The 27823-nt window shown below is 55.7% G+C and overlaps 3 protein-coding genes across 8 annotated transcripts in view; 2 read left to right on the top strand and 1 right to left on the bottom strand.

Annotated features, from left to right (window-relative positions):
• Positions 1-11015, top strand: part of XPC (XPC complex subunit, DNA damage recognition and repair factor) — a 39070-nt gene extending 28055 nt beyond the window's left edge. For 3 of the 6 annotated variants that reach the window (XM_064591527.1, XM_064591532.1, XM_064591535.1), the window contains 7 exons: positions 246-406; positions 3970-4051; positions 4869-5042; positions 5123-5292; positions 5785-5878; positions 6429-6518; positions 7162-7570. In XM_064591527.1, the coding sequence (XP_064447597.1) occupies positions 246-406; positions 3970-4051; positions 4869-5042; positions 5123-5292; positions 5785-5878; positions 6429-6518; positions 7162-7545 (1155 nt within the window). In that variant the 3' untranslated portion in view covers positions 7546-7570. The other 3 variants (XM_045904260.3, XM_064591528.1, XM_064591525.1) reach the window with 3 other exon arrangements.
• The window catches only part of TMEM43 (transmembrane protein 43), an 18408-nt gene continuing 199 nt past the window's right edge, over positions 9615-27823 (bottom strand). The window contains exons 2-12 of the mRNA XM_045904263.3: positions 23023-23172; positions 21993-22127; positions 21242-21336; positions 20405-20454; positions 20063-20132; positions 19177-19247; positions 18184-18305; positions 17826-17900; positions 17227-17328; positions 14161-14278; positions 9615-11703 (exon numbers count right to left, since the gene is read on the bottom strand). Coding sequence (XP_045760219.1) covers positions 11501-11703; positions 14161-14278; positions 17227-17328; positions 17826-17900; positions 18184-18305; positions 19177-19247; positions 20063-20132; positions 20405-20454; positions 21242-21336; positions 21993-22127; positions 23023-23172 — 1191 coding nt within the window. The 3' untranslated portion in view covers positions 9615-11500. The remainder of the gene's footprint in view (positions 11704-14160; positions 14279-17226; positions 17329-17825; positions 17901-18183; positions 18306-19176; positions 19248-20062; positions 20133-20404; positions 20455-21241; positions 21337-21992; positions 22128-23022; positions 23173-27823) is intronic.
• CHCHD4 (coiled-coil-helix-coiled-coil-helix domain containing 4) overlaps positions 27310-27823 on the top strand; it is a 15236-nt gene continuing 14722 nt past the window's right edge. Inside the window, exon 1 of the mRNA XM_045904264.3 lies at positions 27310-27795. Within this exon, the coding sequence (XP_045760220.1) occupies positions 27765-27795 (31 nt within the window). The 5' untranslated portion in view covers positions 27310-27764. The remainder of the gene's footprint in view (positions 27796-27823) is intronic.

Genomic DNA, 27823 nt, shown 5'->3' with positions numbered 1-27823 from the left:
GGGCTAGGTCTGAGCACCGAGAATGAGTAGGTTAGATGACTTTCCACAGTTGCCACAGGCCACAGGATCCCATGCTTTATCTAAAACCTGCCTAGTACCAGACTACAGACGCTATGTTACAGTCACTGGTGCTCGCGAAACCTCTGCTCCACTGTTCCCTGCACAAGGTGGTCGAGGGAATGGCCCGCCTCAGACCTCACCTCCTCTTCCAAACATGCTCAGCGTTGTCTCTCTGGTCTTTGCAGTTCCAGGCAAAGCACCTGGGCCAGCCTTTGCCGACTGTCATTGGCACATATAAGAACCACCCTCTGTACGCGCTGAAGAGGCATCTCCTGAAATACGAGGCCATCTACCCTGAGACAGCCGCGATTCTTGGCTATTGTCGTGGAGAAGCGGTCTACTCCAGGTGCGTGAGGCAGCCAGGTGGCCCTGTGGGCTTCCCGCTGGCCTGGGACTAGCAGCCTTCTGCGGGAGGGGCTGCTTACATCAGCCCTTTTGTCAAACGGGATGAGCTGTGTGGTGTGGGTGTGGGTGTGGGTGTGGGTGTGTGCGCACACCGTCCCATGGGGTGCACATGTAGAAGGGATTCTAGTTTGAAGATGAAAACCACAAGGGTTAAAAGACCAGCAGGTGCAAAAGAGTTATGGGGGAAAAATTAAAAGTATGACAAGGTTTATATGGGACAATAGAAAATACACCCCTAAGATGTAAGTTAACAAAACTACAAAAGGAGGGAATACAAGATTTGATCATGAAAATTAAAGGGAGCAGATGTCTTAATGGGGACAGGGCTTCTGTTTGGGAAGATGGAAAAGTTTTGGAGGTGCGTGGTGGGGACAGTTACTCAACAGTGTGAATATACTTAATGTCACTGAACTGCACACCTAGAAATGGTTAAGATGGTACATTCTGTGTATATTTTATCCACACTAAAGAAAATTGCCAAAGAAGAGGGGAAGGGAATAAGAGTTAGAAGAAGAATGTAAGATATATACAAAATTTAAACAAAAGAATTTTTTTTTTTTTTAAAGATTTTATTTATTTGAGACAGAGAGAGAGAGAGAGCACATGAGAGGGGGGAGGGTCAGAGGGAGAAGCAGACTCCCCGCCGAGCAGGGAGCCTGATGCGGGACTCGATCCAGGGACTCCAGGATCATCACCTGAGCCGAAGGCAGTCGCTTAACCAACAGCCACCCAGGCGCCCCAAAAGAAATTTTTTTAAGATTATTTACTTATTGAGAGAGAGCGTGCACATGTGAGAACGTGCAAGCAGGGTGGGGGCAGAGGGAAAGGGTTTCAAGCAGATTCGCTGCTGAGGACAGAGCCCAAGGCGGGGCTCCATCTCACAACCCTGAGATCATGGCCTGAGCCAAAATCCAAAGAGTCAGACACTTAACCGACGGCACCACCCAGGCGCCCCTAAAACAAAAAATCTTGGGGCGCCTGGGTGGCTCAGTCATTAAGCATCTGCCTTTGGCTCAGGTCATGATCCCAGGTCCTGGGATTGAGTCCCACATCGGGCTCCCTGCTCAGCGGAGAGCCTGCTTCTCTCCCTCTCCCACTCCCCCTGCTTGTGTTCACTCTCTTGCTGTGCCTCTGTCTGTCAAATAAATAAAATCTTAAGGTGAGAGAGAAAAATAGAAGCAGAACTTTTAAGAAAAATGGCAATAGAAAGAAATTACAATGGAATACTACTCAGCCATCAAAAAAATGAAATCTTGCCACTTGCAGTGACGTGGAGGGAACTAGAGGGTATTAGGCTAAGTGAAAAAGTCAATCAGAGAAAGACAGTTATATGATCTCACTGATATGTGGAATTTAAGAAGCAAAACAGGATCATAGGGGAAGAGAGGAAACAATAAAACAAGACAAAATCAGGGAGACAAACCATAGGAGACTCTTAATCATAGGCAACAAACTGAGGGTTGCTGGAGGGGAGGGGCGTGGAGGGATGGGGTGGCTGGGTAATGGGCATTAAGGAGGGCATGTGATGGAATGAGCACTGGCTATTATTATATAAGACTGATGAATCACTGACCTCTACCTTTGAAACTATTAATACATTATATGTTAATTAATTGAATTTAAATAAAATGTGCCTCAAAAAAACAAAACAAAATGATAACTAAAAGAAGTGGCTTTTTAAAACACTGGAATGAGAGACCAAAAAATAGAGTAGAGGGTATTCTTAATAACCAGGACAAGAGAGAGAAAACAAGGCAACAGGGAAATCACAGGAGTAGGTGGTTCAGGGGCTCTGAGTGGGTGCAGCCCACTTCCTGCGTGCAGCCCTGCAGGGACCCAGCCTACACCCTCTGTTCAGGGTCTGTGGCTGAGCTTTCTGTTCCGTGTCAGGAGGCATCAGTCCTGGTCAGGGCCTCAGCTGCCGGCAGTCAGAGGCCCCAGGGCCCAGTCCCCCTGGTCGAGGGCGTAAGGCTCAGGCGTAAGGCACAGGTGGTTGAGGCAAAGCAGGCCGGTGGGAAGGAAGCAGGTGTGGTCCACAGGGACCACCACGTCAGTCATCGGAGAACGCATCAGAGGTAGACAGTTTTTTTGGTAGTAAAATACACAAAACCAAGTGTGCCACGTAACCATTTGTAAGCATACAGTTCAGTGGTGTTAAGTACACTGACTGGATCGTACAACCATCCCCACCGTCCGTCTCCAGAACTTCTTCATCTTCCCAAGCGGAAACTCGGTCCCCATGAAACAGGATCTCCCCCCTCCCCCGCAGCCCCTGGCGGCCACCATGCCGCTGTCTGGGCATTTGACTCCTTTGGGGACCTTATGTAAATGCGATCGTGCAGTAGTCGTCCTTTGGGGACTGGCCTCCAGGGACGGGCACTCGCGGTGCTTCCCCTTTCGGCTGTGCTGAGCAGTGCTGCTGCGAACGTGGGTGCACACATACCTCTTTGAGATTCTGCTGTCGCTCCTTTTGGGTGCATATGCCCAGAAGTACAATCGCGACTCGCGTGGTAATTCTGTGTCTACTTTTTGAAGCCTCAACCTCCTGCCTTCCGCAGTGCCTGCCTTGTTTTCCGGTCCTACCAGCAGCATGCAGGGATGCCAGTTTCCCCCACCCTCGCCCACGCTTCCTTTCGGGTTTTTGGATAATAGCCGTCCTCGTGGGTGTGAAGTGGTTAGAAGTTGAGGTTTATCCTGACGGGGCTGTGTCCACTTCCCCGCTGTGCTCCTTGGAATGTCCTGACAGTGCCCGCCTGCCTCCCCCCCGCGCCCCCACGTGAAGACCATGACCGTGACGTAATTGCTCCTCTGGGTGATCAGAGCTGTGCAGCCTGCCGGGGGTGCCAGCCCTGACAGGACAGGCTCTGCTCCAGCACCCGGGCAGCGTCTGGTCTTCCTGCAGCCCGGCAAAGCACAGAGGACAGAGCTCATTATCCCTGGCTGATAGAGGGTGCCGCTGAGGCTCAGGAAGGGACAGTGGCTTGTGTGGGGCCCCCCGCCAGGCCGTGGCACGAGGAGGTGTGCACCGCAGGCCTCCGATGGGGCCGGAGCCGGAGGGCCTGCTCTGCGCACGGGAGCCCTCTCTCTGGCCAGAGTGCAGGGCTGCAAACTGAGGAAGAGATGAGCGCGCCCTGTCGGAGAAGGCTCAGCGAGGACGGCAGGTGGAACTCTTTGGAAAGTGGTCTTGCAAGGCCGGGTACAGCTCTTAGCTGTGGAAGGAGAGCGGAGCCAGAGGCTGCCGGGAATCGTGACTGCCACGGGCGTGCATCTTCATTCTGTGGTCACTCAGTAGCTCGTGGTTCCAGTGTAAGTGGACACATCCCCGAGAAGATAGGAAGTCCAGGTTAGCCGTTCGCCCACCGCAGGTCCCCTGCTTCCCTCAGGAGCCGGGCCTGAGGAGAGAATCGAGGGCCGAGCCCTTCCTTCTGGGAGGCTGCGCGCACAGCTCCTTCAGCCCGGTGTGAACTGAGTGTGTCCTGTGTCTCCCCCTGTTGGCTCCCGCAGGGATTGCGTGCATACCCTGCACTCGCGGGACACGTGGCTGAAACAGGCGAGAGTGGTGAGGCTGGGAGAAGTGCCCTACAAGGTAACCATGGCGGGCGCCCTGCAGGCAGAGGCCTGGGCACTGAGGGCTGCTGAGGACAGGCGGGGAGAGGCATCCAGGGCTGACTTTTCTGGCTTGAGAAAGACTGGAGGAAGCGAAAAGCATTCAAATATGTCTTACTCTAATGGGGAATTTGTAAGCTGGATCTTTCAGAGCAAGCAAGACATGTGACACCTAAGGGTTGTAAAACAGGCTGCATGGGACCCTTTCCAGAAAAATGTGCCGAGCCCTGTGCTAGAGGCGCCCGGTGCGTCTGTCCCACTCCTCCTTGGAGCACTTAGGCAGCCTTCTCGCTCGTCCTCCCCAGTGAGACTTTTGGCCACTAGACATGGTCGGGGAGTGTGCGAGGAGTCCTAAGCTGTCAGTGCCTTCCAGAATGCACGACGCAGCTAGTTCCCGGGTTTAAATCCTGGCCCTGTCACTCACCTGGCCATGGGATTTCAGTGACTTCATCTCCGAGTCCCAGTCACCCTGTCTGTGATGAAAGTAGGGAGCGAGGTGTGGCGGGTAAAAGCCTGGCTCCGGTCTGCGCTGTAGGCAGATAGTTTGCAGCTCCCGGGTCGCTCATCTGGCTGTGCAGTGGAGACGGCGATGGGACCCCCTTGCCGGACACAACCTGGGGCAGGGAGCGTCTGCAGGTGTTGGCTAGCGGTGGCCGTCCCCGGGGTCGCGCTGGTACTGGGCCCGGTAAGGGGGTAAGAGGCACGTGCATCTCGGGTCCGTTGTGGAGGTGAAATGAGGCCATGGGTTTAGGAAGGCCCTCAGCACGGTGCCCAGGATACAGTAAGTGCTTCGGCAGCGGCAGTCCGTCTGTCAACTGGCTGTCCCTCCGGGGCAGATGGTGAAAGGCTACTCCAACCGGGCCCGGAAAGCCCGCCTCACTGAGCCGCAGCTGCAGGACCACAACGACCTGGGCCTGTTCGGCGAGTGGCAGACGGAGGAGTACCAGCCGCCCGTGGCTGTGGACGGCAAGGTGAGGGCAGCGCCCCGAGGGCTCGGGACCGGGTCGTGTCACGCTGCCGCTGGCCACACCCGCCCTGCCACCCCCTGCAGGTCCCCCGGAATGAGTTTGGGAACGTGTACCTCTTCCTGCCCAGCATGATGCCCGTCGGCTGCGTCCAGCTCAACCTGCCCAACCTGCACCGCGTGGCCCGCAAGCTGGACATCGACTGTGTCCAGGCCATCACCGGCTTCGATTTCCATAAAGGCTACTCCCATCCCATGTGCGTGAGGGGCCTTCCCCGGCGGCCGCAGGAGGGCTGGGGCAGGAAGTCCATGTGCGGGTTGAGGCCATTTTCCAGGTTTTACTCTGCATTTGCGAAGTCAGCCATAACACTTTACCTTTTACTTCCACACTTTCACTCTGGCGACTCTGCAGAGGCAGCAAAACCAGGGAAACCGCATGCTCCTGATGCCAGATGGAAACCGTCTCCTGGGGGCGGGGGCGGGGGAGCAAGCAAGGTCAGCACGCATCCTGGTTAGGTGGCCTCTGTCCGCCCAGGGCGGGGGGCCTGGGGAGGACGCGGTGCCAGAGTCCACAGGCCTGCCTGGTGCCCGGGCGCTGTCAGCGGCTGTGGCTGGGATCACGGCGCCTGACGCCGGAAAGCCTTCAGGGCTCCGAGCGCCTGGGAGCCGCTGGCCGGCCTCCGCAAGGGAGAGCAGAGGCCGGAGCAGGCGGCAGCCTCAAGTGAGCCGTCCGCGTTGCGTGCTTACAGAACCGACGGGTACATTGTCTGCGAGGAATACAAAGACGTGCTCCTGGCCGCCTGGGAGAACGAGCAGGCGCTCATTGAGAAGCGGGAGAAGGAGGTGAGCCGTTTGGCCAGGGCGGGGGCCTGAGGTGCGAAAGCAGAGTGGCAGGGGAACACGAGCCCCCAGGTGGGGCAGGTGCCTCATTTGATGGTGGGTTAAAACAGGAGAGGCCACGTGCCCCAAAGCTCTTTCCAGCTCTCGGACTTTGCGGAAGGCACCCTAGGGAGCCAGCCCCGGATAAACAGGGTCCTGCCTCCACCTCACCATCCAGCATCCGTGTCCACCGGGTACTGGACCCCGGCTCCGGGGGCTACGGCACCTGCCGTCCACGCCTGCTTCTGCTGAAGGGAACTGCTGTGGTCCAAGCCTCCTCCTCGAAGATGTTAGAGTTGCTACCAGTTAAAAAGAGGCTTCTGTTTTGCTGCCTTTTATGTGCATCACTTTATAAATCACATTCCTTTTAAAACAGACTCGGCATGGTTGAGGGACTCTTTTAACCAAAAAGTCTTATTTTGGATCTTTATATGTTCATAGATTCCATCTTGATACTTCTCCTGAAAGTGACAGTACTCAACATTTTGTGTTCTCCGTTTCATTTTGCCGGCAGAAAAGAGAGAAGCGGGCCCTGGGGAACTGGAAGCTGCTGGTCAGGGGACTGCTCATCCGGGAGAGGCTGAAGCTTCGCTATGGGGACAAGGTCAGTGCGGCTCTTTTGGAAAGAAGACAAGCCCAGGTGGGAGAAGGGGACCCAGAACTGTGGGCCCGGATTCTGCCCAGAGATGCCTTGTGTTTTGACACCACAGTCCTGTGTCTCTGAGACATCTGTGTCCTAACCTTGTTGGGAAAGGTGTCCCTGGAGTCCACCTCAGCTGGCTCTTCCAGCCCCCAGCCCGACCCCGACGTCCCTGTCCTGCTCCTGTCCCCACAAGCAGGGGTCTAATCTCATGCTAAACCGATCCAGGGAGAGACAGGCTCCCTGCGCCTGTGGCCGTCCTCCAGGCCTGGGGTTGCTCACTTAAGTCATGTTTCAGGGCACCTGCCCCAGTCTGGGCCAACCTGTGCGGAGTTGACATGCAGTCCTCAAAGGGCTCCCAGAGGGGCAGAGAGGCCCCTCCACGCAGCTGTGTGGTGAGATCAGGATTGGGTCAGACACAGAAATGTGCTCTGGGAACAGCCAAAACCGCACCTGTTGTCTCCCTGTCTCCAACCCTGAACTGCTGCCAGTTTGCCTTTAAAAGTGGCAAACTATTTTTGTCAGACTCCTCCCTCACATCCCTTTGGTGACCTGTCACCAGGCTTTATGTTGACTCCGTCCCCCCACGTGCTCTCACCTCACGCAGCCAAACCCTCCAGGCCCAGCTCCCCAGCCCAGCTGGCCCCGCGTCAGGGAGCGTCCCCTCGGAGCACTTGGCAAGGAGAGCTGGTCCGGGGCAGTTAAAGACATGAGTGCGCTTTTGTGCAGAAGTGAGGTAAAGAAGTGCAAAGCACCAGTCCTGGGATCTCCTAGGTCGGGTTGTATGCTCCTTGAGGGCAGTCTCCTGCGTAAACATCTCTGCGTTTCCCAGCCCTGGGCCCAGAGCAAGTTCTCCAGTACCTGCTTGGCGGAGTCCCCAGTGCGAGGCTCCCCCAGCCCCACGTGGTGCCCCCGTCCTCTCAGAGTCACTGGCTCAGGGCAGGCTGCTGCTGGGGGCTTGACTGCCCCCCGGCGTTTCCCTGCCATCTGATGGCTGACTCCCGGCTGCCGTTGTCCCTCCCTCTCCAGAGTGAGGCAGGAGCTCCCCAAGCACCTGCCGGGGATGGACTCTCTTCTGATGAAGAGGAGGGGACCAGCTCTCAAGCAGAAGCATCGAAGATCCTGGCTGCCTCCTGGCCCCAAAACCGAGAGGCTGAAGAAGAGCAGAAGCCAAAGTGCCCTAAGAAGACCAAGAGGGAGAAGGCGGCCGCGGCCTCCCACCTGTTCCCCTTTGAGAGGCTGTGATGGGGGTGGCCACCTGTCGCACCCTGTGCTACGCAGGGCCCTGGTGGTGGTGGCGTCTCCTCTGAGAAGCCCCAGAAGCTGCGTGCACCACGGATGAGGGCCAGGGGACCGGGGGGTCAAGCCGAGATGGTGTCATGGGTCTGGGCTGGCCCCGGGCCTTGTCACATAGACCCAGGGTAGGGCTTTCAAAGCTGTCCGCTCCCACGCCCTATGCTTTGAGCCACAGAACACTTCCCAGGAGACTCCCTGGCCGCCTAGACGTTGCTCGGCCCACCTTCGGAAACGTGAGTCCGTTTTTTTACAGAAACCACTGGGCGATTTAGAAATGCCCCCGCCCCTTCTTCTAGGTGAGTTCTTCATCTGTCAGGCCCTCGTGCTTTTGCCTCTCCTGCAGACGTGGGACCCTTTCTCTGCGGGCCAGGCCTTTTCCCCTCAGCCAGGTGTGCTGACCTGCCTGACGCTGCCCCTTCGTGGTGTGGCGGGGAGCAGGTGGGAAGGACGGGCGTCTCAGATTAGTGCGGGGGGGGATCTCCTTTTTGGAAGTGATGCTTCAGGGTGGCAGAAGACTGGAACAAAGAGCTAAAATCAGGGAAGAAAAGGAAAAACACTGGGAGTTAAAGAAATGTTAGTCAAAGTGGATCAGTGTTCGGCTAGATTTTATTCATTATGGATAAGTTTATAAAAGCTCTATGCATTGTAGATAATTCAGGAGAAATAACTTTTGTAACATTTTGAGGAAGAAATAAAACATTTATCTAAAAAGACTCAGCTCTGCCTTTTCTTCCAGATTTATGGTCAGCTAAGAACACCTGCATGACTGAGTGATTTGTGCGCGTGTTGAGACTAAAGACCAGGTTTGGGTCTCCGGTAGACCGGGAACTCCTCATTCCACACATGGAAATTTTTCTGTGTTTAAGTGAGGAGAGCTGTTTCTTAACCTTTGACGGGAGCCATTAAAACTCTGAGCCAGTTCTCTCCAAGGGAAACAAACAGAACACTTGGGGTGTGACTCATCGGCAGCGAGAGCTTGGCTGGGAGGCTGGTGTGGAGAAACAACCGGGGTCGCCATGGAAACTGCAGGGCCTCGCGCTTCCGGCGCCAGAGCACACTCTGTCCTGGAAGTCAGCAACTTGTCCTTCAGGCAGATACCAGCTCATTGGAGGCGTGATGGAACAGAACCTCAGGTCTGAGAAGGCAGAGCCCGTTTTGGGAAGTCACCTGCTTCAAACCTTGTCACAGAAAGTACACAAATTGTCAGCTCCAGAGTGGCCCCTCAGCAGCTGCCTATTGCTTCCGAACAGGAGGTAAAAGGGAAAAGCTGCTGGGCCGTCCATCAGGCATTTCGTGGGCCTGAGCTCATCGAGTCCCTGCCGCGGCGCCGTAGGGACAAAAGCCATTTTCACTGCCATTTTCACGATGAGGAAGCTGAGACCCAGAGATCGCAGACTCGCCACGGTCACACAGCCAGGCCGTGGTCGGCTGGGCGCTGGAACTCGGGTCTGTGCCAACCTAAGGCCTGGGGTGGGGGAGGGTGTCACACGATGTCCCACTGTGGCTCCAGCCACCTCCTCTGACGCATTCTGAAGCTGGGGGACGTTTGAGTCCTTTAAATCAATCCAAAACTAAGTGGGCTTTGGTAGATAAGGCTTCTAAGTGCTAAAAATACCGAGTTGCCCTTTTAAGAAAAATTGAAACCTATTTTAACCACTAAAAGCTACTTAAGAACTGAATTCTAAAAATTCATACAGTTCTTAATTCTACGGCTGAATTGTTTAAGATAGAAATTTCAAAAAAAAGAGTAACGGCAAGGTCCTGTAAAAGCTATTTCGAAATTTATTTTGAATTTTTTCAAAAAATACAAAGATAATACAAATTTCATGGTTTCCCAAAGACTTCAAATATTTCTTAACATTCTTTTGCCCTTTAAAAACACTATTGAAATTCGTAGTAATTTAAAATCTGTACTAGGAAAAGTTACACAAACCACATCCCACAGATTTTGTATGTAGCTACCACCTAGTTGTATTTATTTCCAGAAGCATCCTTTAAGAGTTGAGAGATTCAGTGACAACTGCAGGAGTGAATACTATTTCAGTTCTTCAGTCCAGAGAAGTCCTCTCTGGGGCCGGCTGTTGTCGGTGTGAAGAATCTCAAGCCACACCACAGACCTCGCAGGCTAACGAGAGACTGTCAGGCTGCTAGTTTCAGGAGTTCCGATCACTTACTCAGCCACTGACTAATTTGCGAAAGTAGCCGCTCCCAGCCAGGCAGAACAAGTCCAAGTCATAAAAAGATAAAGGGTACAGGAAAGATCTTTTAAACCATCAAAGTGGCAACATACTTGCTCTTTCAGTGGGGGTGAGAGGGGACGGGGTGAAGTGCAGGTAGACTGTACGTAGGAGTGAAGCTGCAGACGCGGACGTGACAGGAGTCACTCAGAGGCAGGTGCCGGGGCCCAGCGGCTAACCCAAAAGCCCCCACCCCACACCCCTCCACGAAAGGAATGAGGCCCGAGAGCTGCACAAGCCTCAGGTCAGGCCTCCGGCTCCTGATTCAGATTGATGGGGGTCACTCTGAGGGAGCCCACTTAGGATCAGAAAGCTTCCAGCCTCTTCCTTAAAGGTTGACTAAAAACTCAAAATTCATCTTCAAGGAAATCGGTAGTTTCTGAAGCCAAAGGATGAGAGGAAATGCCTTTCTCCACCTTGTACAAATCCCATCTCCTCCCAGAGTGGAATCCCTTGGCTGACACTGGCTTCAGAAGCATCTTCAGGCCTCCCACTGGCCCCGAGTCCTGCCAGAGGTAACTTTTTTTAAGCCAGCACGTCACACCCTGGTGTAATACCTTCCTGTGCCTGAATTAACTTCAACGGACAGATTACAGGGAGTTTTTCTGTAACCGTCTGATTTGCTCATCATTCAAGCAGTGCTTTGTTTCTTTAAATCTTGAAATTTAAAGATTTTAAATTTCTTCGGGTAGCTTACCCATGAAGTGTAACAAAGGCAAACATAACCGACGGGACCTTTGGAAGTCCTACACACGAACAGGTTCTTGCCAAACCATAAAATCCATGTTAGGCCCACCAAATGTCCAATTTTGCTCCCAGTGACCTCAGTGGTGGTGTTCTTTTTTAAGCACCAAGGCAGGTTCTGTGCCCAGGCTGGGTGTGTGGCGCCCGTGTGTGGGGGGTTGCGCGCTTAGTCCGTCCTGGTGCTCAGCACTGCTCAGGGACAGCTGAGGACGCTGGCCCCGGGGGCTCACAGAGTGGGTGGCAGCTGGGGCAGAGCCCTGGCACCTGTCTCCAAGGAGGAGGGACAGTGAGTGACCAGGCAGCAGTTCTGTGCGGAGTGTCACCAGCTCCCTGTGTGCAGACTTCAGCTAAGCGAAACACGTGAACCGGCCACACGCGGTCCCAAGAGAAGGGAAGGAAGCAAGGAGAAGGCCTGTCACACCACCAGACGGGAGCTGCCTTCTGCGCTTCAGAGCCGCCTGCTGGCAAGCAAAAGGGTGGGGAAGACATGACCCGGTGAACACCAAACCTGACCTCCATGCACACTGCCAAGTCTGGCCCCTTGAGGAGCAGAGCAGGAGCAGAACCCAAACTGACTCGAGGTCAAGAGGGGCTGGGGGGAGGGGAGGGCGGGGGAAGGAGCTGGATCCTGAGGATCATGCAGGTGTGGGGCGGGTGCCGGGGCCTGATTCACTCCAGCTTTTTGGATGGCAGCCGCGTCCGAGCAATGATGATGGGCACCAGGGCCAGAGAGCCAATGAAGAGGGCCCACAGGGGCCGGTAGAAGAGCCAGCCGGCCGCCACGGTCAGCAGGGTCAACGAGGTGGCCACGCAGAAGGCAAAGGCTTTGAGGCCGATGTTGACCAGGTCTCGGAAGACAGGGAACCAGTCCACTGTGAGGAAGAGAAAGGTGGTGAGGCTTCCGAGGCCACCACGCTCTGTGTCACAGAGGTGAGCAGATCATTCCCGTCTGTAGATGAGGATGGGCCCGTGTTGCCTGGTCCGGGACAGGAGAGGGCTCGGGGCGGAAGGCAAACAGCCTCCTGTGAGAGCTGGAGGACGCAGGTAAGGCGTGCGCCCCTCGCCCCTCGCCCTGCTCCCGGGAGCAGGCCGGTGGAAGTGCCCTGTCGCCCCTAAAACTATGGATGTTGCTATCAGTCTGAGGCCAATAGAAGACAGCTGCCCGTGATGGTGGCACATTCCATTTGCTGCACACTCACAAAGGAGACTGGGCAGAACCTTCTGGGGGTGCCTGTTTGGGCTCCTCGGCCATTCCTGGAGGTGTCTGTTCACTCAAGTCATTACCAATTACCTCTGTGCCCAGCTCTGTGCAGGGCGGAGGGAAATAAGCCTGAGCCGGCCCCCACCTCAAGGATTTCACTGGCTACTGGCCCAATATGGTAAAGTCTAGGATCCAGTGAATCCATCCGGACTTACACTGTCCTTGGCCTGTCTACCCCCTCCAGGTTGGCATCCCGTAGTTGACGTCAGTCCGTGGGGGGAACCTTCCCTCAGTTCTAGGAGGCCCCAGTGGTCTGCTGCCACTGGGTTTGCAGAGCAAGGCCTATTGCCCTGCCATGACTACAGGACCCTGCAGGCCACCTCTTGGCTCATCTTGGTCTGTTCCCACATATTGCCCACCTTGGCCCCCCTAATAAGCAGAGTTCTGTTTTTGTGCATTGACATGCATCGGGCACTATGTGGACCATCTCCTCAAATGCTCGTGCCTGCTCAGGGAGGCTGGTACTGTTCTTACCCTCATTTTACCTACAAGGTCACCAAGGCCCAGGCAGTTCAACTTGCCCAATGTCCTGGAGCTAGAAAGTGCCAGAGCCAGGATTTAAACCCAAGACGGTATGAGCCCAGAGCTGAGCTCTCAGCCATGGTTCTGAGCCTTGAGAGGACAGGGACCTTGTCTGTCCTGCTCACCACATAGTCTCCAGGGCCGAGAGCAGGGTCTTGCACACAGCAGGCACTCAATAAGAACTTACTGCCCGAACAGAGGAGTGAACGCGTGCTTCTGTCTTGTAGCTTCCCCAGTCACCCCACCTGCACTTCTGACCCCTCTGCGCTCTGACATCTGTCCTGGGTCTGAGCGTCAGCGTTCCAGATGAGGAGAGAATCAGAGGGCCCTCTGAGCCGGACTCCCACGATAGGGGATGAGGCTCCGAGTGGGGAAAAGGCCTGCCCAAGGTCACACAGCCAGGAGGGGCTCAGTGCAAAGGGAAGATGGAGGATTCTGATCAGATTCTGATCTCCCAAATGGTGCGCAAGATGCGGCTGGCTGTTCTGAGCCCAACTCAGCGGCCCAGAGAAAGCCTTGGAGGGGAGGAACTGTGCTTTTCCCTCCTAGCCTGGGAGGTACTGTGGCCAGACCTCTCCCCAGCGGGAAAGGGTAAATGGGGCAGAGGTTTCTGTGGGGCCCAGCACAGGCTGGACGCAATCATCGGATGAGGTAAAGGCTTGCATGCAAGTCCCCTGAGATGCGCCATGCAGTGTAAGTCCAGATGGATTTTGTGCATTGACATGCATCGGGCACTATGTGGACCATCTCCTCAAATGCTCGTGCCTGCTCAGGGAGGCTGGTACTGTTCTTTACCATACTGGGCCAGTAGCCAGTGAAATCCTTGAGGTGGGGGGCCGGCTCAGGCTTATTTCAACAGTGTGGGGCCAGCACTTACTCAACCACCCGGGGCCTCGGTCCAACGCCAGGTTGGGTCACTTGGCAACTGCTGGGCTCACGGGTGCCGACCAGGCCAAGTGGGCGGCCCAGCACTCTGCCTTGTGCTCCAACTTGTTGGCTGCCCCAAATCGAGCCCAGGTCTTGGGGTGGGGGAGGGAAGCATTATGGTTTGGGGGTGTTTCCTATTTGCCAAACATTCACAAAACTCTGCCCATGAGATGTGAGGAACTGAAGCTGAGACAGGAAAGGGAACGGCCCAGGTGTCCAGAGCTCTGATGTAACCGATTCTGGGTCTGGCTCAAAAGGCTGGCTAGTCTCCTCGCCGTGCCCACTCACTCGTGGAGTGAAGGGCTAGGAAGGAGCAGGAGAGCTAGGGCCAGACGGACCAGACCCTCAGATCACAAGGCCTAGATCACCCTCCTAGGAGCTGGCACCGCCACCCCCACCCCTGAAGCACCTGTCTCTCGTGTCTGCCTTCCTCGGCCCATTCATCCCAGTGCCGTGCAGTGGGACACGGACATGGCCAAATGCCCGGTCTCTGCCCCGAGGATCACTGCAGCAGGCCGGGAAGGGCTAGGGGCGGTGTGAGAAGTGGAGAAGGCACACGGGCTGCAGGAGGGTGAGCAGGACCACCCCCCCACCCACCGACCTGTCTCCGCACACCTACCCAGGGTGTAGAGGATCCGGGTCATGAGGTTGAGGCCCATGAACATGGCCATCCAGCCAGCGGCCCGCAGGCCCCATGTCTTCATGGAGTTGCTCTTTTGTTCTCTACGGAACACCTCCTGCAGGACAAGGTGGGGGGCGGGTATCACGCCTCATGTCTCTGAGGGGCCCCCAGCCTCCCCAGTTGGCGGCGCAGGTGCTGAGGGGTACATTCCACACCAAGCTAGGAGCTGTTGGCCGTTCTAAGCAGACGAGGGGAGGTAAGGGCACCTCTCCCACCCAGGCCAAAGCGTCGGCCCGAGCGGCGCAGCACAGGACGGGGCAGAAGACAGCAGTGTGCAAAGTCAGGAGTCCTTGGCCCACTGCGTCACCTGGAATGCACCCAGCCCTCCCTACGACAGTGCTTCCTTTCTGGGGTCATTCACCGCACCCCCCCCCGACAATGTCATGTGTGGTGCTTCACCTCGGATGCCCTTCCCGTGACTCCGGGACACCTCACTCTCCGCGTGCCCCCTGCTTCTTAGCGGGCTGCCCTCTGCACTTCTGCGGCGGATTCAGTCTCGCGCCTTCCCCGCCAGCTCCATCCATTTCCTTGGTGCCTCCCGGCCAGTGCCCCTCCACCCCCCGGCTTCAAGCTGCAGCCCTGGGCCTTCCACTGCCCACTGTGCCATCCAACACGGACCCTGCAGCCTCCCCCATCCCCCCGACCTGTTCCTCTCTGCTGAGCCCACCTCAGCAAATGCTACAGCCACCTCCCGCCTGCACAAGCCAAAACCGGGGTGTCACACTTGGCTCGCTCCTCCCCGCTGGGACCACCTCCCATCCAGCCCATCAGCAAGTCCTGTCAATGCCGTGTCCCCATTTCCCCAAATCGCTCACCACCATCACCCTCTCTCACCAGGACCACTGCAGAAGTCTCTTCCCCACTGGCCTCCCTGCTTCCACCACCTTCTCCCCACAGCCACCTGCCAAGGTCCTGCCGCCTGTCCGGGAGCAGGTCAAGGGTCCTCCTCCCTCCCCTGGGTCTTTGCACATGTGCTAGCTCTGCCTGGAGCAGGTTTGCCCCCAGTCATGCCTGGCCAGCTCTTACACATTGTTCTGATGTCAGCGTGAATGCCATTTCCTTAGAGAGCCCCCCGTCATTATCTAGGACAGTAACAGTAACAGCAGCTAACACTTACTGCCTACCACCTATTAGCTGCTGTCCTCAGTGCTTTCCAGTATTGCTTTACTTAGTCCTCAAACTAACTTCACAAGGTAGACACACTTATCTCCAGTGTACAGATAAGGAAACTGAGACTCGGAATAAGCGTATGCATAATCTTTACAACAACCAAATAAGGTAGGGATCATAATTCTTATCCTCCAAGAGGATAAACAACTGGCTTAAGGTCCTGTAGCCCGCTTGAGCTGGGGCTGTCTCCAGTGTCCACACTTGTCCACGCTGAGCCCTCCTGCCTCTGGGACTAGAATCTGGGTGTGCTGACTCGCAGGGTTCGGGTTCCACCTCAGGGCCCTCGCTACCTGTTCAGCTCAGGGCCTTCTCTCCCTGCTTGGCAGAGACCCCAGACACTGTGCCGGAGGCCCACAGTGGTCAGCCCGGTCTGAGCCTTCCCTCCGGGGAAGCTTGGAGGCCACTCCTCTCTGGGGAAACAGCTGGGAGACCCAGACCTCCACCTGCAGGAGGCTGAAGTGTGGGGTGGAGCCGGAGCTGCCGGACAGAAAGGAGGCTTGGGCAGGGCCTCCTAATTTTAGAAACTCGCTGAGAGCTGCCGATGGAAAGGGTGACTCATGCCCATCCAAGTGGGAGGTGGCAGCCCTGCCCTGAGGCTGGTAACTGGGTAGGTAAGCTGCAGCCTGTCACACCCTGGTCCTGGATAAAGGAGAAGGTGGGGCCCATCACCACCTGGGGCTGGGGGCTGAAGTGAGAAGGATGGCAGCAGAGGGCCTAATAATAGGGTCACAGGGCCACAGCCATGCCCTGCCCCCTCCCCACCACCTTTCCATCTCAATGCCTTATGGATTGAAAAGTCCTGCAGTCCTGCTCCATGCGAGAATAAAATTTCCCACCGGTGACACACTGTGTTCATCAACAACACAAAACGATTTTTCCGTTAAAGAGAAGGGTTTCTGGGGTGGCTGAGTAGCTCAGTTGGTTAAGCGTCTGCCTTCGGCTCGGGTCATGATGGTCCTGGGATCGAGCCCTACATCGGGCTCCCTGCTCTGCAGGGGGTCCACCTCTCCCTCTGCCTCTCCTCCTGCTGGTGTGCGTGCACTCGCTCTCTCTCTTTCTCTCATGCTCACTCTCCCTCTCTCTCTCTGAAATAAATACAAATCTTTAAAAAAATAAAAAAGAGAAGGGTTTCTGCCTAGAGAAGAGAGGCTAAGTTTTAGGGCATGCAATTGAACTAACTAATCAGCACAAGAATGGGACAAGGGTGAGGCATGACCCCCCCCCAGTTTACAGAGGGGGACAGGGTGCCGGCCCTCACTCCAGTCCCAGGACTCTGGGGCTCTAACCCCCTACCCCTCACGGGGAGCCCCTGCCCACTGGGCAGCCCCGCCTCTTCTCTGGGTGGCATCCACAGGAGTAATCCTGGTGCTCCCATTCCTGCCTCAGTGACTGCCTGACCCCCCATGCTGCCGGCTCTGACCCCTTTCCCTTCACTTGTGACACAGCCAAACTGTCACTCAGGGAGGCCTGCCCTGACCACTGTCAGAGTCAATCTCCCGTACCCCTGTCTGCTTCTCAGGGCACCCGCTCCCAGTTCACAACACTCAGCACAAGGGGGTCCTCACTCTTTGGTTCTTCTGATGAGTGTCCCCCCCGCCCCCAACCCCCCGCAGGAGACGGGAAGCCTGGGAAGGAGGAGTCTGCTGGGCCTCCCCTGCTATCCTTCGTGCCGCACAGTCCGCTGCACGACTCTTACTCCTTCCGTTTCTTCCCCCCCGCCTCTGCGCTGGCTGCGCCCTCCCGTGCGGGCACTTACTGAATAACCACGGGCAGGGAGAAGGAGGGAGGGAGACGCCTGCCCCTCGCTCACACAGATGGGCAGCAGCGACTCACCTCTGCTGAGAAGTCCCCGTGGTGCAGGAGAAGCAAGGTGTCCCCAGACTTGGTGGAGTAGGGGAGTAGCTGGTCACCCCGCTGCCGGGCGATCACAGTGACCTGGTCAGAGGCCTTAGCATCAGAGCTGAGGGCATCAGCCGGCCCGGCCCAGCACCCCTCGCGCAGTGTGCCCACTGCAGGAGTGAGGAGATCCTGCCAGCCACAAGCCTGGCGAAGCCGCTTCGTTCCACGCTCGGGGGAGGACCTGGCGCAGCAGCTTGGGGCTAGGGCTGGGACTGCAGGTGACTTGGTCAGGCACCTGAGCCAAAACTAGGGCTGGGGGAAGAAAAGCTGCATGCGATTGGCAGAACTCTCACCAGCATCATTAGGAGGTCCCTGTAAAGCCGCAGGGGGACAGCCCCGTAACCTGGGGCCCACGGATGCCCACGGACAGCTGCGGGGCACACAGGGTTCCAAAGCCGCTCAGAGGTACGGCCGCATGCAGAGGGGGGTGCGTGCACGCATAGCCTGGAGGAAGGGTCCCGAGTGCTCAGGGCACTGCACACAGGGGAAGGGTAGGAGGCCCTGCCTGGCTCCACCCCGGGAAAGCCGGTTACCACGTGAGCTGGACCCAGGTCAGGGTCATCGCCGCTCAGCCCCGCGTAGGAAAAGGACACGCGCAGGTCTCCAACCTGGGAAGAGAAGTGGGCTGAGTGAGGCCGGGAGCAGCCAGCCTGGGCCTGTGTCCCTGGCACCGTCGAACCCCAAAGCTCCCACGCTCTTCCCGCCTCCACACCGTTGCCCAGGTGCTCCCATCACCTTGAGGCTTCTCCCCTCCAATCTCATTTGGCCAAGCGGATTCAACTGAACCAAATCCAAGTCCCAAGCAGGAATGTGCCACCTGTGTGTTGTCCAAGGGGCAGCACTCCCAGGGCCCTGATCTCCGCTATGTGAACAGCCCATGCCCCTGCGTACCTCTGGATACTTGGGGTTTTCACTATGGTAGAAGTAGTCTCCCCGGCGAATGATGTCCACATGTGGGTCCTCCAGCTTGGACAGGCTCAGCGGTTTGAAGTTGTCAACTTTGTCAATGAGGCCTGAGGAAAGTGCAGCGATTACAACAGTAGTGTGCAAACGAACATCGCCCCCCCCACACCTGCACACCCCTCAGCCTGACCTCCTTCCCACCGGGAGTGCCCTTCTCTCATCCCTCCTTCCATATTGCCGGCCCCCTCTAGCTTCCGCCTCCTCCAGGAAGCCTCCCTGTCCACCATCCCGGCCAGCGGGAGCCACGGCAGCTCTGGGAACAGCCTGAGCCCCGCACCTGTTCTGCCTTGGATGCAGGCACCCGTCTGTGCCTGGCTCCCTGGCTGCGTGCAGTGCACTTGAGGCCGGGGCTGCCTGGTACAGCAGTCCCCAGCTGAGCGATAGGGCAGACGGCAGACAAGCCAGGCCCTGGAGCATCCTGGCGGAGCACTGGGCCTCCACCGCTCCTCCCTCACCCTGGCTACTTGGGGCCTATGTGTTTTCTCTCCCACCCCAGGTGCCGTCTTGTCCCTGGAAAGCCTCTTTGGAGTCACTTGGGTTGGGGGGGGGGGTGTCGCCTGCAATGAATTGCTAGATGCCAGGTGGGGCTCAGAGGTGGAGCCCTTGGGGGGCAGCCTTGTCTCTACCACTGGCTCTGGGGCTCTCTGCTCCGTCTGGTCAGATCGGGCAGCAGGGCCTGGCAGTTCTCCTCGGGAAGAGCCCATGTTTCAGAGGAGCCTGGCTGGGGTGGGGCTGTTCTACACAAGGCCCCACCTCCTGGGGACCTGCCTTCCCTCTGGCCCCCAGCCCAAAGTTCGATGCCGGGAAAGTGCAGGCTCATCCCACACTAGGGCAGCAGGGCCCCGAGCTCCTGGGAGGCAGCCAAGTAGAAGCACAGGGCCTCTGGGTGCTGCTGGCTCATCTGAAGGGCCAGAGACTTACCTGCCGAGAGGAAGAATCTGCCAATCTGGACGAAGGGGGCCGTTGCCATGAACGACTCCACCGCCATCGCGCTGTGGGAGAGAGAAGGAGCTATTGGCAGAGCAGGGTGCCGGCCAGGAGCTCTCTGGGTCTCTCTAGGTTATGCCCGGCAGGGTTCCCACCCAGGGGGCTCCTGCAAATCCAGACCAGCCCAGGCACTGTGGACATCTTTTCACCAGGCCTACCCCCCAGGACGTTCCTGTCCCCCTCGCCTGAGTGGAGCACCCTCCTCCTATCTCCTATCCCCCAGAGCTTCGTACCTCCTTGCCTAGACCCCTACTGGCCTGTCCCTCCCCAGCCACCCGTTGTCAGATGGACCTTCTGTGGACTTCACACCCTCCCTGACCCTTCCCAGCCCCAGGGAGCTCCGAAACCCCCCTGCCCCCCGCCCCCGGGGAACAGCCCTACCACAGCTCCAGCCACGCTCCACACTAAGCCCATCTCACCACCCCCGTGTCTCTGAGCTAACCGCCCTCTGCCAAAATCCTACAAAGGCCCACATCAAATTCCACTGCCTCCTGAAAGCCCTTCTTGATTGTCTTCCCACCCCCACGGCTGGTAACAAAATGCCTCCCTGGCGCTGGACGTGCAAGTCCCTTCAGGCACTCAGTCCAGGCCTTACGTTCATGACTTGTTTGAGGGGAGCCTGTGTGGGCTCAGAAAGTTGGGTCTTGCTTCCATGTTCCTGGTGCTCCATGCAGGAACTGGCCTCAGAGCCATGTCCCAGACTTCCATCAGCTCAGGAGACAGAACTTAATCCCATCACTCAGATGAGGAAGCTGAGGCTGCGGACCTGCGAGTGGCAGGCAAGACTGTGCTCAGTCAGGCCTGGGCACCCAGCTCTCACCTGGGATTCTTGTGGCCAATCTCTCGGTCGAAGTTTCTGCTGTTGACGATTTCTGACCTCCATTCGGTGTCTGTCACAGGGAGAGGGAACAACTCAGAGACCATGGTAAGAGTGGCCATGTGTCTTAGGCCCACTGGCTCTGTGTCCTGTCATCCAAGCCCGTGGCCACTCCAGGGCCAAAGGGGCGGCTCCTGAAGCCTCGCTGGAGGGATGGAAGAGCAGGACTCTGAGGCCTGGCACCCAGGGTTCCCGATGCCTTGTTCCATGCCTTCCCCAGGGCCGTCAGCCTCCGCTGAGGGAAGAGACCACATGTGTGCAGGGATGGGGGGGCCCGGTACTCACTGTAGGAGTACCTTGTCTCTGTCTTCACCTGCCCATCTTCAGTGTACTCCCTGCGGGGAAAGCACAGGCAGCCCCAGAGTTAGCCTCTCACCCTAGAGGCATTCCCATCCCTAAGCATCTCCAGCTGGAAGCAACTCGGGGCGACCAGGTCAAAATCCCCAAAAGGAGCCGCCTTGTCTGCAGCAGCCGGGAGACAGGGTGCTTACCCCCCGCCACACAGCCAGCTCTATCCCTCAAAGGCCCACACTGGAGAAAAGAGCTTTTGTATTCTGAGCTGAAATGTGCCTCCACTCGGCCCACACCAAGGGCTGCAGCCCTGACCTCTGGGCTCAGGGACCTGGTTGCACCGTCTGCACCAGGACAGCCCCACGGAGGCCCCCCGCCGGCTGCCCTGGCTCCCCTAGCCACCTCCATGCCGCTCAGCTCCAAGTGACCCCTGCTTGCCTAAGGACACCTGCCCTCAGACTTGTGTTAGAATGGACAGGACGTAAGCCAGGGCCACCTCTGCTCTGGCCTGGGCAAGAACAGAGCCCACACAGAGGAAAGCACTGTTTGCGGCCTGGATCTGGGCACGTGTCGATCCTGGGCATCCCCGGATGACGTCCTCCACGAGGGGGCTAATTCATCCTCCCTCCTTCTTGGAACCACTCTCATTAGATTACTGCCACCTCCAAACAAAAGATCACTGATGAGGAATTTCGGGATAATCTGACACTTCTCCGACAAGATTTAATACTTTAAATTTCAGAAGTGTCAAAATCGAAAGCCACCTGCATCGTATCCTAACATCTGTACCTCTGTTATCCCTGCTTGAGGCTTCACTCCCCGGCACCTCACCTGGACTCCTCGGTTTCCACCCACTGGTACATCTCCACGTGCCGCCGCAGCTTCACAGCCGGGAGGTGGACCCCATAGTTTGGATCAGACAAGAGCTTTGAAAAGAATCACACAAGTCAAAAAAACAGAATACAGGCCAAGACTCACATGAGCCTAGGATGCCAGAGGAAGTGGGACTGGACAAGAGACAGGTAGAGGCCAGGGACAGGATGGAGACTACCACGGCTGCTTCAGGCAGGAGAGTCAGGTGAAGCTGCCTGGCCTAAGTCCTTCACACCCACTGCCTGGGGACCAGGAGTCTCCCAGTCCCGGCTCGGGTGGCACGGTCTGATGGCATGGTGCCAACAACAGTGTATTTAGGGTTCAAACAGGAGAGGTCCGACAACCAGAGTACCTTTCAGCCCTGCACTAGCCACACAGGCAGAGCATAATTGTTAAAGCACCTCCTCGTAAGGCTCCGGCCGTGTGCCAAGCACCATGCCAAAAGGTTAGCTATCTAATCCCACTAACTCTTAAAAGCTTCCCCCCACCCCCAAGGTTGTTACAGGTACTCTCTGCATTTTACAGATGAAGATGCTGAGACTTGGGAGTGACTGGTCCACATAGCTGTTGAGTGGTGCAGCTAGGAGTCACACCCGTGTGTCCATCGCCAGAGCCCATGTGCTCAAAATCCTCAACCAGACAACATCCAGCAATTTGCCCTGAGCATCTGGTCCCCTGAGCAATGTGCCCTGAGCATCCCCAAACCTACCTTGGACGTCCGCAGGGCCCCAATGATGTGCACCAGCCGCCCCTCATTCTCCGGGGCCACGCTGTGGATGCTGTCGGGGGACACTACAAGTGAGAGCCCCTCGGCCAGGGAGGTTGCTGTCTTCAATGCGTGGCCCTGTGAGCAAACGGGAGTGAGGATTTCAACGCAGGTGTGGTTCAACACAGGTGTGCTTACTGCAGTGCATAACGGGAAGCATGGAGACTCATCTCCCCATTTTACAGTCGGAAACCCGAGGACCAGCAAGTGGCACAGTTAGAACTGGAGCCAAGGACTCCTGCTTTCCCAGGTAGCCCTCTTCCTGCTGCACATCCCACCCCCCTAATTCTCAGCACTACTCCATGCTGGGAACAACTGGTGCTTGTCTGTTGTGTGCCCCTTCCCCCATCTTTCTCTGTCTTCTCTCCTCCCCCCTCTCAGTCCTTGTAGTTTATATGGGCCCCTCTGTACTACTGCCCCAAACATGTGACCCAGGCCTAGCCAAACAGAACATGGGTCCACTGTCCACAGGGATTTGTTCAGAGAGAGGACTGAGACAAGCCAGGACACTGAGATATCTCTCTGCAACTGCTGCTAAATTGATTTTGGAAGAGATCAGGCTGCTAAGCTGTTGGATGTGACCCTGGAGTTGCTGGGCCACCTTTACCACCACAAAAGGAAAAGCCTGTCAAAGAAAAATCCGTAAGAGAGAAAAAGAGGCAACAGATGGGAAAATGGAGACTCCTAGTGACCCAACATGAACACCTGGATCCAGCCATGCCTGAAGCTGTAGCTACCCCAGGATTTCAGGCAATGTGAACCAATTCATTCATCTTCCTATTTAGGTCAGTTATGAGATGGGTCACAAGAGAAAGAATTCTGATTAATTCAGCACCATTACCCTCCCTCCCCCCTACCCCACCTGTTGTAAAATTTAGGCCCTGTTACCACCTCTAGCCTCTGGATTCATAGCCTTTGCTTTCTAATACTGCAGGGATCCACACTCTGCACAAAGGGATGCCAGACATTTTACCTCATTGGTGAAAATTAAGTAGAAGGAGAGCAGGAAGGTCATGAGCCCCACAAACATCCCACCCGAGGTCTCGCTGAGCCGCTCCAAGAAGCCTGGCTGGGGGTTGGTCGTCGTTTTGACATGTTCTCTCCTGTTAGTCGTACTGGAATACTGAGGAAAAAAATATTTTAAAAAATCAAAATGAGGGCGCCTGGGTGGCTCAGTCGTTAAGCGTCTGCCTTCGGCTCAGGTCATGATCCCAGGGTCCTGGGATCGAGTCCCACATCGGGCTCCCTCCTCGGGGGGAAGCCTGCTTCTCCCTCTCCCCCTCCCGCTGCTTGTGTTCCTGCTCTCGCTATCTCTGTCTCTGTCAAATAAATAAATAAAATCTTTAAAAAAAAAAAAAAAAAAAAAAAAAAAAAAAAAATCAAAATGAAACTTAGTTTTTTAAAAAGTAAACTGAATTTTGTTATTTGTGTATACTGTTCTCATTGAGTTTCAATTATATACAGTAAAATGCACAGATATTAAGCATACTGTTTGATGGGCTTTGACAAATGCTTACCCCACTTGACTGACATCCAGATCAAGATACAGAATGTTTCTACTATCACAGCAAGTTACCTTGTGCCTCTTTCCTGCCAATGTTCCCTGCTCCCCAGCCCCTAGTGGTAACAACTATTTGAATTTGTATCATTATAGGTTAGTTTTGCCTCTTATGGAACCCGATATAAATGGGGCCATCATACAGCACCAGCTCTTTTCTGTCCAGATTCTGAGGAGGGTCATCTACACTGTGGGGTATAGTGGTAGCTCATTCCCTTACATGGCCAAGTAGTACTCCATCTAGGAGTATACCACGTAAGTTGCCTCAGTCACCAGTGGGTGGGTATTTTGGTTGTTTCCAGTTTTTAGCTTTTACAAACAATGCTTCTATGAACATTCCTGTACAAGTCCTTATGAAGACCTGTGCTTTCATTTCCCTTGGGTATTGGGTAATGAATACCAACGTAGGAGTGAAATTGCTGGATCACAGGGACGATGTATGTGGTTTTTTTTTTTTTTTTAAGATTTTATTTATTTATTTGAGACAGAGCATGAGAGGGAGGAGGGTCAGAGGGAGAAGCAGACTCCCTGCCGAGCAGGGAGCCTGATGCAGGACTCGATCCCGGGACTCCAGGATCATGACCTGAGCCGAAGGCAGTCGCTTAACCAACTGAGCCACCCAGGCGCCCCATGATGTATGTTTTTAAGAAACTGCCAAACTGCTTTACAAAGAGGTTATTAGACATATATTATTAATTCAATTCATCAAACGGTGGCTCGGCTTCCCAAGGGCCATGCAGGGTCTTGTAGGGGTGAGGCAAGGAGACAACAGGCTGCAGGGCCATCGAGTAGCAGGCACAAACAGTACTAAGCCATGCTGAGTGCTTGGTGAGGAGCAGATCCTGTGCCAAACAGGGGACCCCTTCCGGCTGGGGGATCACAGCAGGCTCCCCAGAGGAGGCGGCATTTGATTGGGATCTCAGAGGCAGACTCTGGAGTAAGGGCATCCTTAGCAGGGGGAACTGTCTGAGCAGTGGTGAGGGAAGTGCTTCCAGGAGCAGAGCTGCCTATCTGCTCTGGCTGGGTTTGGGGAGGCCTGGGTGGAGGGAACTGAGGGCAGCTAGACACATCCAGGCAGGTTCATGAGAGGCCTCAAGCTCCAGCGTCAGGGGGTCAAGTTTTATCCAACCAATAACAGAAGCATGGTTTGAAGTGTGTCCACTGCTGATTGAGTATCACCGTTAAGGGCAGAATTCCAGAGCCAGAAGGAGTGGGTTTCAATTCAAGCTATGGGATCTTGGGTGAGCAATTGACCCCTTTATGCCGTCCATTTCCTCATCAGTAAAATGGGGATAAAAACCCAGTACACAGGGTTCTGGTGAGAACCAAAGGACTTAATTATCAGACAGTTCAGTGCCTAGGACATAGGACATAATGCACAGGCGCTAAGGGTGGGAATGTTAACAGCTTTCTTTGCAACTGACACCAAGACTGGTGCCATGGCTGGGGGTAAGCTGACAAAAGTCACAAAGGTGTAAAGCGGTTCTGAGACGTGCACTCAGAGTGAGCCAAGCCCCTGGCACAGGGGGCCAGAGGAGAGATTCAGGTTAGTCTCTGCCTGAATAAGGCTGATGCCATATTCTCTGACTGTCCCCCAATGTCCCCAGCCCAGGCCTGCCAGAGTCCAGATGTCCATTAGATTCAGAAATGGTCTTAACTTTCCATATCATTGGGAAACATTAGTAGAGCAGTTCACTGCCGGCAGGGAGGTGACCATCAACCATCGAATGATGACAACGGCAACATTCCAGTCTATCACAGGCCAATCACAGGCAAGCTATCGCTACCCCATTTCACAGATGAGAAAACAGAGGCTCATCAGTTAAGTCATCAGCCCAGATCACTCAGCCTCTAAGAGGGAGAATTAAGTTTCATATCTGGACAGAACAGAGGCCACTCTCCTACCACTTTGCTCCAAGCCTCATTCCTCACTTCTTGGGCTGTAAGGAGAGCTGAACACTGGGAGCCAGCTGCAGAGAGTGGCAGGAAAAGGAGCCCGTCCTGCTATTAGCAGCGCAGCCCCAAACTTGGAAGCCAGAAGGCATAACTTCCTTCTGGGCCTCCCCTCAGCATACATCTAGGAGCCAACGTCAAAGAGAGGAGCTCATGGAAGGCCTTGGAGGGAAGAAAGAAAGGCACAGGAGGGTATATCTCAGTCTACAGGAAGGGTAGGCTGGGTAGTGACAGGACACACTCGGCCCACATTCCAAAACAAAATCCCAGTAAACATGGAGGGTCTTGGAATGGAGGATGATGGTGATTTCCTCCACCCATATCTCACTACCGGACTATTTCCCTAGCCTGAGGGCAACCCTCCAGTGCCTCTCTTCTTCCCCTCAAGGCCATCTTTGAGCCCCTTATCTTGATGTTGGCTCCTTGATATGTGTTGAATACATACAGGTGTCCTCAGTAAGCACTCTAGGCTAAGGAGCAAAGAGCAACGAGTGATGGTACAGAGGTTGATACACAGGCCCTGAAAATTACTTGCTGTGTAACCCTGCATTAGTTGCTCTACCTCTCTGATCCAGTTTACTCACATATTAATATGGAGATGGTTCACAGTACCTCTGTCACAGGGCACTTTTGCTGTTATACCAATTAAGAAATTCTGTCACCTCCCTGCTCCACCCCACCATCTTCAGATCTTTCCTCCTCACCAGGCCTGGTGGCTCCTGTAAACATGCACCCAGCTCCTGGATGACTCAACAAAGGTTTGACTGCAGAAGATACCCACATTCATACACATTCCTTGGCAAAGGTCAGGTGCCAATATACCCAAGACAGTCTCTCCCCACCAGGGCCATCTGCGTCAGACTGTGAACATAGATTTTTTTTCATGTATTAAGCACCCTCTATGCACCAGGCACTGTGCTAAGCACAGGCTGACTCCCTTAAACTTCACACTAACAGATCCCACGAAGAAACACAAACCCAGAGTGATTAAGGCCACACAGCTTCTAAGAGGAAGAAACTGGATTTGCCCCCAGGTCTGCCTGACTCCAAAGCCTGCTGTCTTCAGCATCTTCCCATGAAGTAGCTGGCCAAGCTGGGCAAGTGCCTTCACCTACTGGGGAAATTGTCCATCTGTAAAACATGGTATGGGGGCAGACAGGAGTCTACCTCTGGGGGCAGGCTGGTCTCCTGATTGTCCTCTCCCCTGGCAGACCCTGGGTCTCGGACCACCTCTGAGGCTTTTCTAGGTGCAGCATTCACAGTTTCTAGGTCTCCCAGACAACTCCAATTGAGGCGGAGCACGCTAGGGCTGTCAGTGATATAAATCCTCCTCTCCAAGGGTGTGGGGGGCAGAGAGGGCTCTTGGGGACAGAGGAGGGGCTGGAAGGAGAGTGTAACAGGCCAGGGGAGAGTGGCTAGGACACTCCAGCAAAGCAGGAGGGAGGGAGTGTCCTGGGGCTGGCAGGGCACCAGGGCTGGCTCCAGAAGCGCTTTCACAGAGGAGGGGAGTGGTGAGTCACCAGACTCTCCCACACCCAGCACCCTGGTGGGAGGTGCTGTTCGGTTGCTGAATGAATGTTGGGCTTAAATCTTAAGTGGAAAGGTTCCCGAGACAGGCTGGCTGCAGGGACAAACAGCCAGAAGGCTTTTGAAGGGAACCACCTTCAGCCATGGCCTCTCTAACCAAACACACCTAGGAGGACAAGGGGCCGGGCAGTGGGGAAACGCTCCCTCTCACGGTCATCCTAACTCCTCCGTTCCCAATCTCGCCCGCACCCCTTTGCAGCATCACAGCCTCGGTTTACATGCTTCCCTAGGGCGTGGAGCTCCCTGCCCGCCCGCACAGTCCTGTCTGTCAGTTGATGGGACAGCTCCACCTGAGCGGTATCGGCTTCCCCACCCTTCCCGCGGACTGGCTCCCTCGGAAGTCGCGTCCCGCTCTCACAGCCCGTAAATGAGAAGCCCAAGGGCCCAGGCGGGAACTGATAATGAAAGGAGGGGCTGCGAGAAGGCGCCTAGCACAAGGAGACCCCAATGCCGGGAACAACAGCTCCTGAGTCTCCCTCCCCGCAAACGTGCGGCCCGACGAGGAGGTCCGGACAGACCAAGAGAGGTGAACGGACGGGCTAGCTGCCAAGAAGCCGGAACAAGGGCATGCAGAGGGAGATGGGGCTGGCCGCACAGACGAGGGGCAGGCAGGCAAGATGGACCCAGGCGGTCCCTTCGGGGACATGGGTAAGTATGGGTGGGGTCCGGCAGACCA

This window comes from Mirounga angustirostris, unplaced genomic scaffold, assembly GCF_029215605.1.
Source record: "Mirounga angustirostris isolate CCGP_5_RB_7025 unplaced genomic scaffold, mMirAng1.0.hap1 SCAF_1, whole genome shotgun sequence".
Taxonomy (NCBI): domain Eukaryota; kingdom Metazoa; phylum Chordata; class Mammalia; order Carnivora; family Phocidae; genus Mirounga; species Mirounga angustirostris.
Note: the sequence above shows the minus strand (reverse complement) of the source record. Positions and strands in the feature narration are given on the sequence as shown.